This window comes from Suricata suricatta, chromosome 6 (assembly GCF_006229205.1).
Source record: "Suricata suricatta isolate VVHF042 chromosome 6, meerkat_22Aug2017_6uvM2_HiC, whole genome shotgun sequence".
In the NCBI taxonomy this organism is placed as follows: Eukaryota; Metazoa; Chordata; class Mammalia; order Carnivora; family Herpestidae; genus Suricata; species Suricata suricatta.
Window position 1 is genome coordinate 6,692,891 of NC_043705.1, and position 15,882 is coordinate 6,708,772.

Here is a 15,882-nt window from a genome sequence, read left to right on the forward strand (position 1 = left end):
AAAATGTCTGCTTTCACCATTTCTGTTCAATATGGGACTGAAAGTTAGGATTTCTTTGTAGGGCAGAGCTTTAGATTTACTTAGTTGGAAAGCTGTAGTAATGGAAGTAGTCTTCACTAATTGTTAAACTAAAACTAGAGCAGAGGTGGAGAAAATCTTTTTGAGTTTTAGGTTAGGCAAAGATTCCTTAGATATGGCACAAAAAAGAACATCCATACACAAAACAAATTTTGATGAGGACCAATGTATCAATTAAAAACTTCTCAGTTTATAAAAGAAATGGTAGAGAATAAAAAGGCATGTAAGTAGGAGAAAATATTTGCAAATGTGATACACAACTTATTTAAAAAATATAAACAACTTTTAAAACTCTATTAAGAAAACCCAGTAAAAAAAAAAAGACACAACATTTGAAAAGACACTTCAACCTCAAAAATTATGTGACAAATAAATACATGATGGTCAAAGTAAATTAAAACCAATGCACAACTACTAGAATGCCTAAAACAAAAAGGCTGACCATACCAAGCACTGGTGAGGAGGTAGAGCAACTGAGATACGATCTCCTGCTGCTGGGAATATAAAATGGTACCATCACCTTGGAATATACGGAAGTAGTTTCTTGCAAAGTTAACCACAGACCTAGGATAAAATCTGGCCATTCCACTCCTAAGCATTGCAATAAGAGAAATGAAAGCATATGCCCAACCCCAGGGACCTATATATGACTACTGTGAGCATTCTTATTTCTGAAACGAAAAGAGCTCAAGTGGTCATCCACAAATAAAATAAACAAATTATGGTACAGCTATACAATGAATACAGCTCAGCGATAAAAAGGAATGAATTAATGAAATACCCAGCATGGAGGAATCTCAAAATAATTATGCTAGGGGAATAAAAACATACATTGTATGATTCCATTTACATAAAATTCCAGAAAATGCAAGCTAATCTATAATATGAAGAAGCAGATTGGTAGCTGCCTATAAGAGGAAGAGGGCAGAGGTGAAAAGAAAGGAGTCAGAGATTGACATTTTGGCAGTAATGACCATATTCATTTTCTTGGCTATGGTAATGGCTTTACCAGTGTATATATATGCCAAGATTAATCAAGCTATACTTTAATAAATATGTGCAGTTATTTTGAGTCAGGTATACATGATATAACTATTTAAAATTTTTAATGTTTATTTATTATTATTATTTTGTTTATTTATTATTGAGACAGAGAGAAACAGAGCATGAATGGAGGAGGAGGCGCAGAGAGAGGGGGACACACAGAATCCGAAGCAGGCTCCAGGCTCTGAGCTGTCAGCACAGAGCCCGACACGGGACTCAAACCCACAAACTGTGAGATCATGACCTGAGCCGAAGCCGGACGCTCACCCACCCGACTGAGCCACCCAGGTGCCCCCACGATAAAACTATTTTAAACAAAATTATAGCAGATGCTTGGAAAATCCTGGCCAAAAATGGTTGATGTTAACTAAACACACAGAATGACTACCTTTTTTTTTTTAAAAATTTTTTTTAATGTTTTATTTATTTTCGATACAGAGAGAGACAGAGTATGAGAGAGAGAGGGTCAGAGAGAGAAGGAGACACAGAACTGGAAGCAGGCTCCAGGCTCTGAGCTAGCGGTCAGCACAGAGCCTGACGCGGGGCTCAAACTCACGAACGTGAGATCTGACCTGAGCCGAAGCCGGAGGCTTAACCGACTGAGCCACCCAGGTGCCCCTAGAATGACTACCTTTTAATGTAGTGTGATGACTACAGAAGTACCACATTCTAAGTATTTGTTAATAGTGCCAAAAGAAAAATCTTCAGACAAGACTTCATGATAATGTACAGACTAGTAATCAATGATAACTTAGGCAAGAAATTATCGTTAACTGATTAAAAGTTTCAATTATATTCTTTCAACATTCCGAAGGGCCATTAGACATTTTCAAAGGATGGACTAAACATATTTATCTTGCCAAAGCTTGAGTCATACACTTGGCAGCTAATAAATTTTTTTTATTAATTACATAGAATTATTTGTCCAATTTTACCCACAAGATTTTCTTTGGGAAAGAATTAGCAGTGCGAATTAGTAACCTTAAAAAAAATATCTTCAAGAAAGTTTTCCTCTAATAATTAGTTTGTTGAAATGATCTTAAAATCAGAGTAAGAAACACATAAGTTAAATGTCACTTTAATATAGCTCACATTTGAATGTACGATCACAGAATGTTTGGGAGGTTATTTCATGATTACACAAATTCCTACCATAAGAACACTTGTTCTCAAGTGTTCGGAGAAATTTGTAAACACAAGGCAATGTGCTATGTATGTGCTATTCCTACCAGCACAATAAATGCTACATACAGTATCTGATATATTTTAAGGAATTAATGTCACAGGAGACATTGTTAACTTCCAAAATGACACTTGCAAAAACAGAACAATAATACTATAATAATAATTCTATAATGGATATTGCAATTATACCTTATTAAGAACTTCAGTTGCATTTACTCAGAAAAATCCGTAGCCAAAACAGGTTACATTCAACTCCCTTCAAAATTGCATTCTCTTATGAACAAAACAGAAACAATTTTTATGATTGCATATTTAAGCTATTGAAATCAAACGAGTATAATCTGAGGGAACAATAATTTAACTGCACTGGAAACAAAAGTCCAGTTCAAAACTCAAATGCAAACAATGTGTTTTTCTTGTGAAAGAATGCAATTTCTCATTTTAGTTGAATGGTATTTTGTACCTTATTGATGTTTGGCTCCTCCATCATAGAATTTTTGATGGTTTCACAGTTGTCCTCTAATGACTTCATCAAGAAAGAATAACCACATGACAAAGAGTAAAGACGAGATATAACACGCAAAATACTGGGGATATTCTTATAATATTCTTAACCAGATTTACTAGAAAACAACACTGGACTGAGTTATTATTTTTCAAGCTCATACATCTTAAAAGAAGCACATTGGGGGTGCATGGTTAGGGGTTACGCAAAACTGAATCCCTCAGCACTCAATAACCACCACCAATTTTACTTGTCCTCCCATGAAATCTTAACTGACTTTTGAAATGCTGGTATTAAAGCAAAATTGAGCCCCAAGTTCTTAATATTACAATTTCAGAGCTACTGATGCCGCAGTACTCTGAGCGGAAAACTAGTCAGACTGGTCTCATAAACTACTGTGCCATGTCTCCATCATGGTACCTCACGCCTCAGGGAAACCTCCTGACTAGAAACTTTTAGTTTCTAGGCTTTTAGTTCTCTCCTTCTCATGATATAGCTAGAAATAATAAACTGCTTGGAGGCACACATCCTTCTAAAAAGAGGATATTATTAGCATTTGTTAAAGAAAGAACTGGCTCAAGACCTTTGGTTCTCAGAAAATTGAAGGAAACAGAAATACAAAGCAGGGACAAAGATGATAGCTGTCAGGTATTTTTTTCTGGTTGGGAATCATTCAGATACAGTCAATTTGCAGCCATCTGTATTTAATCTCCAAGTAAGTATAAATAAAAAAGACCTTCTATTTTAAAAATGCAATACAGCAAAAGAGAAGATCTGAGGATATACCAGGATTTTAACATGAGATGGAGAAAATTTCATTTTCACAGAAATAAGGAATAAAGAAACTATCTCAAAATTCTCCCATCCAAAATACACAGCCTATCCTGTATCTATTTCCTGACCATATGAAAAAGTCACAGTGACTTGGACTCAAACTATTTAAATATAATCATCATTTTCTAAAAAAAGACAGGTAAGGAAGGTAATTTTGTTAATAGCAAAAACAAGTGAATCAACTTGCCAGTGAAGATTAAACACTATACTAACTCTATAAGGTTAATATTCTATTTAATTCCCTCCCATCTGTGATTCACTAAATTTTTCATTTTCCTATTCCCTTTATCAAAATGTCACTATTTTTAAAAAGTATCACCATGAAGATAAAACAATAACACAGTAGCAATTAATTTCTAGTATCTACCATTAATGATGCCAGGTTTTAAGTAAGTTAGATCTAATGGCTAAAATATTGCAAAATATTATTACATTATACTTGTTTTCCAGGAAAAAAAAGAAAATATTTAGCTCATTAATATTTATAAAGCTTTCTTTCAGTACAAAATTCATAAGCATGCACTTGATTACTGACACAAAAATGAAAAATTTTCTTAAGGTATCATCGAACTCTGAAGAAAACTCAAAATAAAGCAGCAAAGGAACTGAAAAGGTGTAGCTGGACTCATCTCCGGGCTGCCCTTCCTTCTGGATGTGGCTTGGTCACGCTACTCTGCTCCCTCAGTGGCTCTACTCCGATTCCACTAGACAGTCCAGTGCTGGGACAGTGTTTTGCTTTGGTTTGAGAATTATTTAATTTCCCAAATACACTGAGTATATCAGCAGTGGAGAAATGTTTCTTATATTTATACTATATGAATCAATATGCCATGTTTTTAAAAAATGATTTTGTCCTTGCAATAGATATGCCAACTTTCATATTCATATTACACGGCATGTCAGAGAAACCCAAGGAACAACCAGCACAGCAAATGTACTTTTTCCACAGTAAGCAGGGATAAACTGTAGAAAGCAGGTTGGTTTTATTCACTATTATGAAAATGCTTTAACTTGTAATACATCATTTTAGGCAAACATATATTTAAAATAAAATCAGGAATATTATCTCACCAATACACACACCCTAATTAATTAGTCTCTGATCCAGTACATTTATTTTTAATTTTACTTATCCAAAAACTTTCTTGAACTGTTTAATTATAATTCATATACTAAGTATTTAAGATACAGCTTACATAAGGTTAAATAATACTTTCATTTATTATACCTCTTTTATCTATTCTTGGCTTAGATTTCAACGTTATCCTAAGGCACACATTTTAGAAGTTTTATAGGTCAATAAAAAAATTAAGTATTTTGTTTCCTGGTTTGGCTAATTCTAATATATTTACATAATCAGGTTAATGCTAAATAACAGCACCCACAGTTGCATCTTATAAAATAGTGCTTATCCCGAGAGATCATGAGATCTATGTAATTTTTCTGTTTTTCATTAAGGTTATTATATGCCATCTTACTTTGTGGTAACTTGTCTATTAAGAAGCCATTCTAATGTATAAACATGTTGGGTCACTCTGTTGTAACATTATATGGTGATTATACTCAAATAAAAAAATAACATAAAATCAGGAAAAAGAAGCCATTCTACTTCCTTATTTCTCCAAGTAAAATACGTTCTTTATTCCCCTTCCCACTTCAAAAACCATACAAAGCTTGCTTTCAGACTAGTTCAGTGCTTCTCAAGATATGATCCACACACCAGCTGTGTGTCTTGAGTCCATGAGGACATTAGGAATTACTACCATCACTAAATCCACTACTGAGTTTGCCCGGTATTTTTTTTATAGCAATACTGTCAGAGAAAAGAAGTAATACGTTAATTTACAGTCCGGTGCAAATTCCCCATATCATCAGCATGGAACTTTTTAAAGCACTGAACTAAAAGTGAAAAATAATCATTATAATGGTAATAGCAAAGCACAATTAGCCATAGTGTACTTATGAATTGTATTTCTAAAATTAAGAAGCATAATCAAAAGAATAAAAAGAAAATGTACATATTTGAAATGTTCTCAGTATACAAACCTAGTTTCAGTTAAACTTCTAAGATAAACTTCTTTTAACAGTCACATAAAAATATGGGAAATTTCTACTTTATGTCCTAAAATGGCAATCATGACAACTAAGAGACAGCAAACAAGATATACAATCTTCACTCAAACAGTACCTTTTTAGAAAAAAAAAGTTCCAAATATGTCTGAATTACTTAAAATTGACTTAGGAAAATGCTGACCTGTTCTCTCTCATTTTCAATTACTTTTTCTATGTATTAACCGCATAATACATATTTACGGCACAAAAGTGGGTTGTAAAATACAACTTATTCTTTATAGTTACATAATACAAGAGTTCAGTAATAAAAGAATAAAAAAGGTTTTAACTTATACAGACCTCATTCAGACATCTTTTCTTTGTGAATATATTTCTGATAAAAGTTTCCTGGATTTCTTCCTGCTTCACCAAGTACTGCCAAAGTCTCTTCACAGACAGCGCCAGGTGGTGTTTAGATCTAGAGACAGGATACTGAATTACACACTTTGGAGATTTCTGATTAACTTGACCACATCTTGGTACTGTAAGAATGTTCATAATAATAAATAAACTAGAATCAGATCACATCGTCTGCAAACTTTTTCTTAAAGAACCTGATTGTAAAGACTTTAGGCTTTCCGGGCTACATGGCCTTTCAACCACTCGACTCAGCCACTGAAGAAGGGAAGCACCCCGAAAGCACCAGTAAGTAATATTAAAATGAAAGGGTGTGGCTGTGATTCAGTAAATTTTGTTTACAATGCAGGAGGGGTGGATTTGGATCCAAGCTGCAGTTTCTGACCCTTATGAACAGGATCTACCAAAATAGTGAGGCGTCCTAGAAGAGATCTAGAGGCAGAGGTACTCCCAGTGTCTGTGAACACACCTCAGCCCACGAACGGTTACTGATGCTCACTATGGTTAAGAACCTCTGAGATAATGCAAATCAACTGTGTAACTAAGCCTCTGAGTACACTGTTTAATTCAGTTAACATTTTGTAGCAAGACTCTACTGATAAAACAATCGCTGGATTCACCATTTGGTGCAAATGCTTTATCTCCCCATGGACAGTACAACAGTTTGCTAACTAAATATTTTAAAAGCACGGTTCCAGAGTGGGCGGAAGTAAACTATGGCCCACAGGTCAAATTCAGCCTGCCTTTCACTTTCAAAAGTAACGTTTATTGGATTACAGCTGTGACCATTTTTTTACTTATTGTCTCTGGTTGCTTTCACTCTACAATGGCAGTTTAATAGCTGCAATAAGGATTCAAGGATCTGCAAAATCTAAGATATTTATTATCTGGGCCTTTGCAGGAAATGTTTGCCAACCTCTGGCCTACAATATACATCAAACAGAGACACATATATAAGCTAAGCAAGAACTGCAAATTAGACACAGAAGGCCTTAAGAATTAAAAAAAAATTTTTTTATGTTTTTATTTATTTTTGAGAGATGGAGAGAGACAGTGTGAGCAGGGGAGGGTCAGAGAGACGGGGAGACACAGAATCTGAAGTAGGCTCCAGGCTCTGAGCTAGCTGTCAGCACAGAGCCCAACACAGGGCTCAAACCCACAAACCGTGAGCCAAAGCTGGACGCTCAACCGAGTGAGCCACCCAGAAGCCCCAAGAATTTTTTTTTAATTACTAATTGATAGCATTCTGATAGTAAAACTCTAACTTAAACACAAGTATCCATAGAAGGCACCTGGGTGTCTCAGTCAGTTAAGCATCTGACTCTGGCTCAGGTCATGATCTTGCAGTTAGTGGGTTCGAGCCCTGCATCAGGCTCTGAGTTGACAGCTTGGAGCCTAGAACCTGCTTCGGATTCTATGTGTCCCTCTCTGCCCGTCCCCACTCCACTTGTGCTTCTCTCTCTCTCTCTCTCTCTCAAAAATAAGTAAATAAACACTAAAATAAATTTAAAGCCAGTATCCATAGGAAAACCTACCTGAAAGGAGTGTTTGTAGGTTCCAGCAAAGCTTTATGGCGGAGAAGTGCAGGACCTGCAGACAAACTCTCTTCAGAGGTATGACTTGAGATATAGTTTTGAGGTGGCCCACCATGGATTTCAAGTCGTCGGAGAAGAACTTGTTCCCAACACTGAAGAGTTTTCAGAACTGCATGACAAAGTGGGGAACTAACTGGAAGTTCTAGAAAGAGAAAATAAAAATGACCCACATCTGTCTTCTGCAGTAAAATGTCACATTCAACTGTAAGAATGACTGAGAGGAGATACATTTTGGCAGAGGAAGTATAGAAGAGAGGGGGGCACAGAAATCCACAGGATTAAAAAAAAAACATGTAATGAATCTGTATTTCAACATAATTAGGTTGCCCTGAGCCTCAGAAAAAAAGAGATATCTAAGTCAAAATTGTATCAGAGCTTTACAAGTACAACTTGGAATAATATTTATGACTCATGATATAAAGTATTGTTATATCAATTACTGCTTCTGGCTCTAATTTTACATGAAAGAAATGTACCTAAATATTATAAAAATATATTTTAGAGGAAAAATAATTGCTTTAAATCTTTAATTTCTATATGGTATATATTTCTATATGGTATATATGTGTACTCAATTCTATATGGGTATAGTTTAACCTTATTTAGAAAATCAAAATAATACACAAAAGTAAAAAAAAGTTAAAAATATTTACCAGTAAATTCAACACTTTCTAGTTCTGTACGCTTTCATTCACATGCTTCTTCATTCTCTTTTGACTTCTAGCTATTCCTGTTTACCTCTGAAGACCTAATACATGCTTATCCTGTGAATTAGTGATTTTTCAATTTCAGCAATGATGTACTAATTTATTACTATGGGATATGAAAATAAAATTGTCTCTCCATCACTGCGATATAGTCACATAATAATTTTTGGTTAAATTGGTGTTTTCATGTTTACCTTATTATATCTATTTATAAATATAGATCATAGCTGAACCATGTGGTATACTATCATGCCCCTTCCTTTCTGTACAATCTTTTCTTCCCCTGGACTTAAGAACCACTAAGTCTTTGCACATGTTTAGTTTTCTATGTGTCTATTGCTTTTAAATCCCCCATCGCGTTGGCTATAGCTACAAATAAAGTCTCAATATAGTCAATCACCTCAGGTTCAGATTCCCTGCTTTCTTGGATGATGTCCTCATAAGGGCACCTATATATAAAATATTTATAGATGGTTGGGTTGGTTAAAAGAAATCTATCTTCTACAATAAGAAGTTACTAAAGCTCTTCTCCACTATTTGGAAAAAAAATAGTAATTCAAAAGCACTGGGAATATTAGTTCATGTTAAGATATTTATTACCTGCAAGATCGTGACCTGCAAAGGGATAGAAAGTCTTCAGATTGTTGAGTACCAACTGCACCATTGCCAAGCGCATCAACGACCAACTAAAAATAAAACAGGAGATATGTTAAAAATGTACGTAGGGTTTCAGAAAAGTACACCACTCTTTAATCCAACAATTTAAGCATCAAGAATCTACCCTGCAGATATACTTCCCCCAAAACAAAACACTGTATGCATGCAGTTACTCATGTCAGCGTTATCTAAAATAGCAAAAGAGTAGAAAGAACCAATTATCCCCAGGAAAAGAGGGATTGAAACACTATGGTTTTGAACCACAGAATATAAAGGTTGCCATTAAAAAGGAATGGAGAAGGACCTCGAAGTGTTAATATGAAGTGAGCTCCAGTATGTGTTAATAAATAAGCGAATTATAGAACACTATATATAGTATGCTTACATGCTACCTTCCATGTAAGAAAGCAGGGAAATAAGAGTTTACATACACACACGATTATTTTGCAAACAGGCAGATAAAACAGTACCTAACAAAAGTGGGTATAGAGGAGGAAATGAGTGGAAGACTGATACGAGAGACTTCCAGTTTCACATTTTTATATAGTTCTGCTTTTTTTATTAAAAAAACTTTAGTTTCTCTTAAAGTGCAACACATTTATTTTTTAGAGTACTGGCTTTTTATTACTTTAAATTGTGGTAAAATACACATAACATAGAGCTTACCATCTTAACTATTTTTAAGTGTAAGGTTCAGTGGCATTAAGTATATTCACATTCTTGTGCAACCATCACCACCATCTATTTCTACAACTCTTTTCATCTTGCAAAATTAGAACTATTCCCTTAAGTGATAATCTGCCCATTCTCCCTCCTCCTAGTCCCTGGCCACCGCCATTCATAGAGAGCTTCTGTCTCTATGCATTTGACTACTCTTAAGTATCTCACATATGGCATTACACAGTATTTGTCTTTCTGTGACTGCTTTACTTCACTGAGCATACTGTCCTCCAGGCTCATCCATGTTGTAACATGTGTCAGAATGTCCATCCTTTCTGTAGGTTGAATAATATTCCACTATAGGTATATACTACCTTCATCTGTCAACAGAGACATAGTATTTTTACCTCCTGGCTATTAGGAATAATGCTATTATTAACATGGTTTGTACAAATACCTGTTCAAGACCTGGTTTATTTTAAATCATTTGGGTACACACTCAGAAATGAAGCTGCTGGGTCGTGTGGTAATTCTGGTTTTAATTTCTGAGGGTCTGCCATGATGTTTTCCACAGCGGTGCTACCGTTTCATATTCCCACCCAAAGGGCACAAAGGGCCCAATTTCTCCACATTCTTGTTATTTTCATTTTGACAGCAGTCATGCTAAGGAGTGTGAAGTGATCTCTCACTGTGGCTTCAATTTGCATTTTCCTAATGATTAGTGACAGCGAGCATCTTTTCATGTGCTTATTGGCCATCTGTATATCTTCTTTGGATAAACAACTACTCAGGTCATTTGCCCCGTTTTATAAACTGGATTGTTTTGTTTTTGTTGTTATTAAATTACACAGTTTGACTTTTGAGCCATGTAAATATTTTGTATATTCAGGAAAACCACAACAGTATACTAGGTAAGTAAAAATCTCCTAAGTTTTCCTTTCAATAAAGGACTACTTCATTTTCCCTAATATACTACTTATTGTTTGTGAAAAATTTCTATTTTTCTATTACGCCATTAACATACAATGTCTTAATAAAATATATACACCTTTCAGAGATATACAACGTATACACAGAGACAAGATAATACATCATTACACATGAATGTAAGGATAATGCAGCTTTGGAGCTGAGGGTGAACATTTTGAACGTTTATGATTTTTATAATATGGGGAAGCCATTTTTAAGACAGTAATCACTGACATCTTAGAGCACTAGTATTATACTGAAAAGATACTGTGTTTTCTAGACTAAAATAGTGGAGTGTGTTTATCACAGGGAGGAAAGGGCAAGGAATAGTCTAATAACATTTGTGAGGATGATTCATAGATGATAAATTAACTGTGAAATTATTGTTAAAGAAAGGAGTCCAACAATTTCATCTAAAGAAATTTGAGTTATGTGTTATAATTAAACAAGCTATTAATTTCATATACATTATTTTCAAAAATATTATGCATATAAGCCATGATGAATTTTTAAAAAGAAACTTAAATATCCCATACCTATATGAATTTGAATTAGAATGCTCTTGGAGATGGAAATCGGAAGCTAAAACATCATCATCATCTTCATCACTCTCCAGACTCTCCTCTGAATCATATTCTGCTCTGCTCTGGGAAGGTGGGAGAAAAGGCTAAAAAAAAAAAAAAGTTACAGGATTTATCATTCAACTTCCTGATTTAAAACATTCAATCACAGAGTCTAAGTAAGATTTCATTGTAAGTCTTCATTGTAAGAAAGTCAAGTAACCAGTATTTGCTGCTTTTTTGACATCCTATGCCTCTGACCTGTCTTGACAGAATTCTCTTATTAATTCAGCCATTCAACAAAAAATTTATGAATTATCAACACATCAAAAAGTATACTTGCTGTAAGAATTTTTAAGACATATATACCATCACTGCACTCAAAGAGCTTATGCTTTAGGGGAAAAAAACTGCCAAAAAATAGAAAAGGAAGTACAAACTGTACGTAGTTGTGCTATATCTACATACAAGAAAAGGACGCTGGGATGGAGAAGAGCAACAGGAACAGATGAGCTGATCATGAAAGGCCTCTTCGAAAAGTGGCAGGTCAGACTGCAAGGACAAGAAGCACGCCACGCCTCAGGAGGGAAGAAAAGCGTTTTGAGCAGCGGACACAGTAGGTAGAGAGGCTTTACTGTGGTAAAGAGTTTGCTGTGGAAAGAAAGCAGTTTGACTGAAGGCCACTAATGCAGGAGGGTGAGTGTTGGGACGAACACTCAAGAGAATGGCAGGTGACAGGTGGAGGGTGTCTGCAGGTCACAGTCAAAAGGGCAACAGAATGTCACTAGTGAGTTTTAAGTAAAGGACAGGTGTTGAGATTTACATCCTAAGACTATTACTATGCCCCCTCTCTTATGAGAGAAAACTCAAAAGGCAAGAGTAGAAATGGAGACAGTAGTAACTAAGTAAGGCAAATGTTGACAGTCTGGATGAAACCGCTACAGAAATGTAAACGCGGATGTAAATTAAGATGGACACACTAGTGCTTCAGCAAGGCGTGCCTTTAAACGGAACATATTTTGTTTCTTCCTCATTCGTAAAGTGTCCGTCTTCCCTTCATGTGTTGCTCTGTAGAGGCTTCTGTTCCATGAACGTGGTATTGGTGTGCACATCTCGCTGACCTCAGTGCATACTCAGGAACGAGAGTCGGACGGCCGACTCCTGCGCTAGTTGACGGACATGACCAACCCGCTGGCATATATGCCAACTGCTCTCTAAACTGCCCAGATCCTGTATTTTCCTAAAGGCCCCCTTGCCCTTTTACCCCAGACAGGTCTGCAGCTTTGAAGGCATTGGCCTGTTTCAGCCTCCTTCACCTGATGAAGCGATAAAACCAGTGCTCTGTCTTCGTGGTACATTTAGGCTCCAGAGCACAGAGGTCAGGTTTCGACGGCACGGTTACAGGTGTCAGTGAGGAAGATGGAGAGAAATAACATACTGATGGTCTATCTGGGGAAATGTACTGACAGACGTGCCGACAGATATGGGGAACAAGGAACAGAGAAAAAAAGACTGCTTCTGGGTTTCTGGCTTGAGCAACTATTAGGATGAAGATGCTATTTACTAATATGAGAGAACTTTGGTTGTGAGAGGGACGTGTTGGACAAAATCAGTATCAAAAACCCAAATCCTAAAGAAGATTGAGATTATACATAGGTCAGGTAGAAAAGGAAGAATGAAGAAAGGAGACTATGGAAGGATAAATAGCAAGGCTAGGGAAAAATACAGAAGAGATTGGCATAGAGAGTAAGACAAAAAGTGTTTCAAAGGAGGAAATGGTTGCATGTGTTGAATATTGTGAAGAGCTCACATCGGATGCTGATAAAGAGGTTTCAGTTATATGTGACAACGTGGATGCCCCCTGAGTCTCACAACAGCAGCTGCAGAGGAGTAGCTGTGTCAGAAGTCGCACAATCAAACTATGAAAGGGACCTAAGGTAACAAACAGGGAAAAAATGTGTATAAAGTTTTGAAGAGATGAATGGTAACATGAAGCCAAGAAACGGGGTAATAGCGGGTAAATGTCTGGGGATCAAAGCCGGACATGGAATGGGAGACAGGAGAGCATATTTCTGTTTTGATGGGAAGCAGCCTGTAGAGACAAGAGAACTGAAGACACAGTGAAGAGTAGAGAAGGAAAGCAAGACGGGGATTCAGAAGAGAACTGGAGTCTCCGACAGGAAGAAGAAATAAGATGGGAACAAATGTAGGTATAGCTTCATGATAGGATGGTGAGAGTTTTGTGACTCTACACTTCAAACGACTTGTAAGATGAGGGCGGTAAGGGTGGGACAGAGGAGGAGGTGTGGGGAGTCTGCAGTCACAGTCCTTGGTCTAGGGCAGCCTGGTGAAGGAACAGCAGGGGTGGCAGAACTTCTGAGAGCTGAGTGAGCAGCTTCCTAGGTCCTCTCACCAGAAAACAACAGAAAACTGAACAAAGTTGTGAAAAAGGTCCTTTTAAAGACACTGGAAACTGATCACTGCATACAACACCCAGAGAAGGACGTGGCACTTTGGCCCGACCCCTGCAACCCCCTCCCTGCCACTGTGTGTGACTGGGGTCTGCGGGAGCCAGCAGGGCGTCCGGGGAGGACCGAGAACTCTGCAGCACGGCCAGGGGGGCTGACTAATAACAATCCCACCCGATGGCCCTGTCCGAGACGACAGAGACCTCATCACCAAACAGCTCGGAAAGGCTAAGGGCTCCACTAGCCTGAGGCTGTGGTGTGACCTGGGGCAAGCGCAGAGCAGCCAGAAACTTAACGAGATCCAGGAACAGAGGAAGGCAGAGAAGGCCACGCTGATGGGGAATCTTTAATCAATGAAAACTGTGCTTCAGAAATGAAGATGACACACAGACATTTCCATATCAATAACACGCCCAATGTACATTTGCTGAATAAATGAATGACTCTGTAAAAGGCGATGAGAAATGAGGAGATACGAATGGGTATTCTTTGCCCCACACATTGTACGATACAAGAAAAATAAAAGCTAATGTTTAACATGCATGAGGGACTGGTGTCAATTAATATAAGAAAATGTGAAGAATGTCTAGAAGCTGAGAATGTGAGGGATCGGGCTGATCATAAAAAAAGGAGAAGACACATACAAGCTGTTTCTGCTTTGCATGGAAGCACAAGAATGTGACAATGACCATGCAAGCTGAAGCCACTGTGAGACAATCTTTCAATTTTTTTTTTTTGACATTTATTCATTTTTGAGAGACAGACACAGAGCGCAAGCTGGGGCGGGGCAGAGAGAGAGAGGGAGACACAGAATCTGAAGCAGGCTCCAGGCTCTGAGCTAGCTGTCAGCACAGAGCCTGACGCGGGGCTCGAACCCACGAACCGCGAGATCATAACCTGAGCCGAAGTCGGACGCCTAAGTGACTGAGCCACCCAGGTGCCCCAGGTAATCTTAATAAACAGAGGAAAACTTAAAGATATTGTGTCACTATGAAAAATATTTTTCAAAACATTAAAAACTCTTATGGTTGGCAATAAACATACAGGGAAATGAAAAAATAGTATTTAGAACACTGTAATTAAAACATCAGAAATATTGAGAATTAAGCGTTTTAGGTCTTTGTAAAAAAACTAGCAAGATTACTCTGAATAGTCCTTGCCTTCTATCTCTAAAATTTAGGATACAAAGCAAACATCTTTCCTAATCCTTGGCAAATCATCATATTCGTTTCTACGTTTGTATCAGCCTCCTACATTTTTTCTTCACATCTTCAATGCTGTGAAATATTACGAAGAGTTCTTTTATTGTGAAGGGTTTGTTTCTGGTTTTTGATTTATTTATTTTTCCAATTTCACTATCTCTAGAATATGGTCATCTTTCTGTCAAGTTTTCCTCATTCGTGTTGACAAGTTAGCCTTCACTAAGTCTTCTGGTTGCACATCTAGAGTCTCTCAAATAAGTACAGTGTCAATGGTCCCACAGTTGGCTATTTTTTCTACAACTTCATTTATATTTGATTTGTATTTCATTTACAGTGCTACCACTTTTCATTGTTTTCTTGCACTTTCATCTGTGTAAAACAGTTCCCTCTTCTGATTATCCAATTTTACAAAATGTCACTTGAGTTCATCATGGGAGCCAAGACAGCAACACACTCTTCTGTATGCGTATGAACTGAATTGCAGGTACTAAATGGTCAATCATCAACAGACTTTGAAAGAACTGTTGTCTTCCCATCCAAGTACTAACCAGGCCCGACCCTGCTTAGCTTCCGAGATCAGATGAGATCGGGCGCGTTCAGGGTGATATGGCTGTAGACTTGATGAGTGGATCAGGAAGATGTGGTATATATTCACGATGGTGTACTACATGGCAATGAGAGGGAATGACATATGGCCCTTCGTAGGAAAGTGGATGGACCTTGAGGGTGTCATGCTGAGCGAAGTAAGCCAGGCAGAGAAAGACAGAAACCATATGTTTGCACTCATAGGTCTAGCAGGAAAACAGGAGAGACCTAATGGAGAACCAGGGGGAGCGGAGGAGGGACAGAGAGTTGGGGAGAGAGAGGGATGCAAAACTTGAGAGACTACTGAATGCTGAAAATGAACTGAGAGTTGAAGGGGAAGGGGGAGGGGGGTAAAGAGGTGGTG

At 37.3% G+C, this 15,882-nt stretch overlaps 1 protein-coding gene across 2 annotated transcripts in view; it reads right to left on the minus strand.

Moving 5' to 3' along the window:
* DMXL1 (Dmx like 1) overlaps positions 1-15,882 on the minus strand; it is a 129,574-nt gene that overhangs the window by 30,517 nt on the left and 83,175 nt on the right. Inside the window, exons 30-34 of one of the 2 annotated variants that reach the window (XM_029941555.1) lie at positions 11,240-11,370; positions 9,018-9,103; positions 7,651-7,852; positions 6,059-6,176; positions 2,771-2,833 (exon numbers count right to left, since the gene is read on the minus strand). In XM_029941555.1, the coding sequence (XP_029797415.1) occupies positions 2,771-2,833; positions 6,059-6,176; positions 7,651-7,852; positions 9,018-9,103; positions 11,240-11,370 (600 nt within the window). The remainder of the gene's footprint in view (positions 1-2,770; positions 2,834-6,058; positions 6,177-7,650; positions 7,853-9,017; positions 9,104-11,239; positions 11,371-15,882) is intronic. The other variant, XM_029941556.1, reaches the window with a different exon arrangement.